We start from the raw sequence: 4,316 nt of genomic DNA, 5'->3' as shown, positions 1-4,316 counted from the left end.
TCACCCATGCAAAAGAAAAAAAGAAAAAACATGACTAGGACAAGATTAATTTAGTACGAACATAAAAAAAAACTTTAAACTACTATTAATTTTTGAATGAAAGGATAAACGTACATGTATCTGTATATGAAAATATACAAAATCTTACTATGGTTTTAAGAATATATCTTAAAAAATGGTGGTTATAAATACACATGGAAGAGTGTATTGGACCAAGAGTGTATATATATTACAGTTAAGGCTGGACGAAAAACTCGAAGCTCGTTAGCTCGCTCGGCTCGTGGCTGGCTCGACTCGGCTCGGCTCGGCTTGTTATGATAACGAGCCGAGCCGAGCCAAGATTTTAGCTCGTTAGCTATAACGAGCCAACTCGAGCCAGCTCGCGAGCCGCTCGTGAGCTAAACGAGCAAGCTTCCAGAAAAAAAAGTATCAAAACTTATATTAGTTTTTGTATTACTTCATGTCTTACACTTTATAATTGACTGGTAACTGGTCTAGACCCTATAAATTGACTGGTAACTGGTCTAGATGCATTTCTTTTGTATTATTATTATTCTTAAACTTTAGATAAATGCAAATATTATATTTTGTGTATTTTTTATCCCTGGCTCGCGAGCTTAACGAGCCAGCTCGAGCTTTTAACGAGCCGAGCCGAGCTGGCTTTCTGGCTCGTTAGGATAACGAGCCGAGCCGAGCTAGCTCGTTATCTTAACGAGCCAGAACGAGCCGAGCCCAAACGAGCCGAGCTGGCTCGTTATCCAGCCTTAATTACAGTTCAATGTCAAACCAATACGCAGGCATGCAAACATAGCTGTCTGAGAACCTTACCGTACTGCTACGAAGGATTTTGCTAAATTTTCATCTTAGGGCTACTTGGATGAAATTTAGAAATTTAGCTACTGTAGCACTTTCGTTTTTATTTGGCAATTAGTATTCAATCATGGACTAATTAGGTTCAAAACGTTCGTTTCGCGATTTTCAACTAAACTGTGCAATTGGTTTTTTTCGTCTATATTTAATACTCTATACACGTATCGTAAGATTCGATATGATAGCTGCTATAGCATTTTTTGAGAAAACTTTTTGAACTAAAGCCCACTACGTGGCTACCTGCATCACACAACGAACCAAATGCGGTGGAGGTGAGACGCGTTCGGTTGACGCGACCCCGCAGCGCATGGAAGCCTGGCTCGGCTCCCTCCTGTGGGCTCCGTCTCCGACTCTGTATAAAATAGGCGAGGACGCGCTCCACCGCCAGAAAGCATCATCACCCCAGAGCCTCTCCTTCCCGGTCTCCGCCCGTTGCCTTCTCCGTCCCCGGCTGCATCGCCGGCGAACCCACCACCGCGAATCGGATCCGCCAACAAGGTGAGAGCCAAGCCCCGTCCCACCCACCCGACCGACCTCTCCCTCCGTGGAGGATCGCTCCTCCGCGCCCGGGATCTAGTATAGGCAGAAAGCTCTCGTCGGCCGTTTGCAACGCGCGTTCGCGTGCTGGGCTGCGTGTGCATCGATCCGCTCGCCTGCGGATCTCGTATCGTGGCCTTCGGTTCCGCGCGCCGCGGTGGAAGCTCGATCCCGAGGTGGATCTGGGTGCTGTGCGCGTAGATCTAGCGGCCTGTGGCTGCGGCGGGGACGGGCGTGTGGTGGGTCAGCGTTCTGATGGCCTGGGTTTGGTGTTTGTTTGTTGCAGGCGAGAGGGGAGAGATGGGGCTCACGTTCACCAAGCTGTTCAGCCGGCTGTTCGCTAAGAAGGAGATGCGGATCCTCATGGTGGGGCTGGACGCCGCCGGAAAGACCACCATCCTCTACAAGCTCAAGCTCGGCGAGATCGTCACCACCATCCCCACCATCGGTGAGCGCACCAGCCTTCATAAGCATCACGTTGTGAATATATATACTTGGATTAAGTTATTGGATAATTCCACGGCCACCTAGTTTAATAATTGAAAATTCTGTCTACATGACTACGTGAATATCCACCATTTTGATCATTTTTTTCTAATTAAAAATAAAAATAACTGAGAGCAACAAGAATGGTGAGCTAGCGTAATGCGTTTCTGTTAATACTTCATAGGACGTTCATCCTCTTCCACTGTATTTAAAGCCTCTTTAGCAAGCAGATGGAGCAGCAAATTTACTCAAATAGTCAAATACAATGAAGTGAAGAATCATAGTGAGGTAGTGACTGTTAAAAGAATACTTGCTTCACACGGCATATGGGATTTTTTGCCAAAGCAGCTTGAACACCACATTCCATTTTGAAATTGTTCACTTAAAATCAAACTGTTTTGTTTACAAGGTAGGTTTGCACAAACATGCCTCTGCCTTTACCTGCGAATTGCGACATTGTGTGTTCTCAGCGTTGACTTGCCTTCAAATACAGGATTCAATGTTGAAACTGTGGAGTACAAGAACATCAGCTTCACTGTCTGGGATGTCGGGGGTCAGGACAAGGTAAGATCGACGATCGAATTTTGTGTCTAAACATTTTAATAATATGGCATTGGTTCTACATCCTGCTTCTCACTTCTCCAATAGATGATTTTATATTGCTAAGTGCCTCTCTTATACACTTCGAAAAATATTATTCTACGTCCTGCTGTTCAATTTCTGAATTTACTTGTCTTTAGTTCAAACTGTGCCGTGATTTTTTCTCCCCCCATTGTCTGAAAACAGATCAGGCCGCTGTGGAGGCATTACTTCCAGAACACACAGGGTCTCATCTTCGTTGTGGACAGCAATGATAGGGACCGTGTTGTTGAAGCAAGGGATGAGCTTCACCGAATGCTGAATGAGGTAAATTCTTGTGCCCTTGAGAATCCTTTCCCTGGTATGTAATTATGTAATTTTGTGCGCTGTGCTCACAGCTATGGATGTTAATGGTTGCAGGATGAGTTGCGTGACGCTGTGTTGCTTGTGTTTGCTAACAAGCAAGATCTTCCAAATGCTATGAATGCCGCTGAGATTACTGATAAGCTTGGACTTCATTCACTTCGCCAGCGTCATTGGTAACATACACTATCAACAGATTTCTTCATTCCTTATGCTATTATATTGCTTTAGTATTGTCATATTTCTGCTTGGTAATATAATGTAGTACTTAGCTAGCAGTCAGCCGGAGACTTAAGAGTCGTTAAATCTTGGTGACAGGTACATTCAAAGCACTTGTGCTACAACTGGTGAGGGATTGTACGAAGGCCTGGACTGGCTGTCCAGCAACATTGCAAGCAAGGTATGCTCACCAATGCTATGGTTTCACCTTCTTGCTAGACACTTTCTAAAAAGATGATGACTGCAAATATTTCCACTACTTGATTGTGACCTCAATTTCACAGAAATTGTTGGTTTCATTACTCACCCTAACTGTTTGACGACCCTTGCAGTCCTAAATTTTCAAGCGAGGTTTGGATCATCTAGGAGCTTTTGGATGATGATGGTGCTGGATATTTAGGGTTGGGTTGATATTTCCGTATGTAAGATGTATGCCCTGAGCTCAACAGTTATTGAGCTCTGCTTAAGATTTCACAGTTAAATTGTTTTATGTATTTTGAGCCTTGAGATGTTTCTGAACCAAACAGCTAAAAAGAGTTTCAGTTGAGTTATTTGTTGCCATTACATTCCGAGATTCTTTCATGGTCCATATGTTCAACAGAATCACATCAGAACGATAGCGTTTTCGCCAATGGCATGGATTCTGCACTTCTGCTGGTGTATTGAAATGCATGGCATAAATTGTTTTATGTAATTTGGACCTTGAGATGTTTCTGAACCAAGCAGCTAAAAAGTGTTTCAGTTGAGTTAATTGGTTGCCATTACATTACGAGATTCTTTCATGGTCCATATGTTCAACACAATCACATCAGAATGATAGCGTTTTCGACAATGGCATGGAATCTGCAGTTCTGATGGGGTATTGAAATGCATGGCTGCGTGCCACTGCTTTAGCTACAACGTTTGGTTCAGCCGTCTATATGAAGCAAACACTTCTGGGCAAAAGACGCGTAGACGCATTTGAATCTTACTGTCGCGCCCGTGTCCGGAATTTTGACTTATTTCGGTCATTATAACTGACGACCAGGAGGCCAGTGGTTTCTGTTAGGAGTGAATATTTAGTTACAGTGAATACGTTCATAAATAAAAGCAGACAAACGAGCCAAAATTAACACCTAGCAATCATTTGATACCTCAGCGGCGAGAAATTGGCTATTACAGGACTCCAAACGTTGGGTTTCTCTATAATAGGACTCCTAACGTTTGTTTCTCCAAAATAGGACTCCAAACAATTACAATAAGCTCTAATGATATTTTGTTTC

The 4,316-nt window shown here is 43.5% G+C and overlaps 1 protein-coding gene across 1 annotated transcript; it reads left to right on the top strand.

Annotated features, from left to right (window-relative positions):
- The first annotated feature begins 1,212 nt into the window (after positions 1-1,212).
- LOC136515869 (ADP-ribosylation factor) lies at positions 1,213-3,630 on the top strand. Its single transcript, XM_066509338.1, has 7 exons — positions 1,213-1,368; positions 1,694-1,855; positions 2,387-2,457; positions 2,680-2,799; positions 2,893-3,011; positions 3,154-3,235; positions 3,387-3,630. The coding sequence occupies exons 2-7, from the start codon at positions 1,708-1,710 to the stop codon at positions 3,390-3,392; spliced, it is 546 nt and encodes a 181-aa protein (XP_066365435.1). The 5' UTR covers positions 1,213-1,368; positions 1,694-1,707; the 3' UTR covers positions 3,393-3,630.
- The last annotated feature ends 686 nt before the right edge of the window (positions 3,631-4,316 follow it).

This window comes from Miscanthus floridulus, chromosome 2 (assembly GCF_019320115.1).
Source record: "Miscanthus floridulus cultivar M001 chromosome 2, ASM1932011v1, whole genome shotgun sequence".
In the NCBI taxonomy this organism is placed as follows: Eukaryota; Viridiplantae; Streptophyta; class Magnoliopsida; order Poales; family Poaceae; genus Miscanthus; species Miscanthus floridulus.
This window is presented reverse-complemented; position numbering and strand designations above follow the sequence as displayed.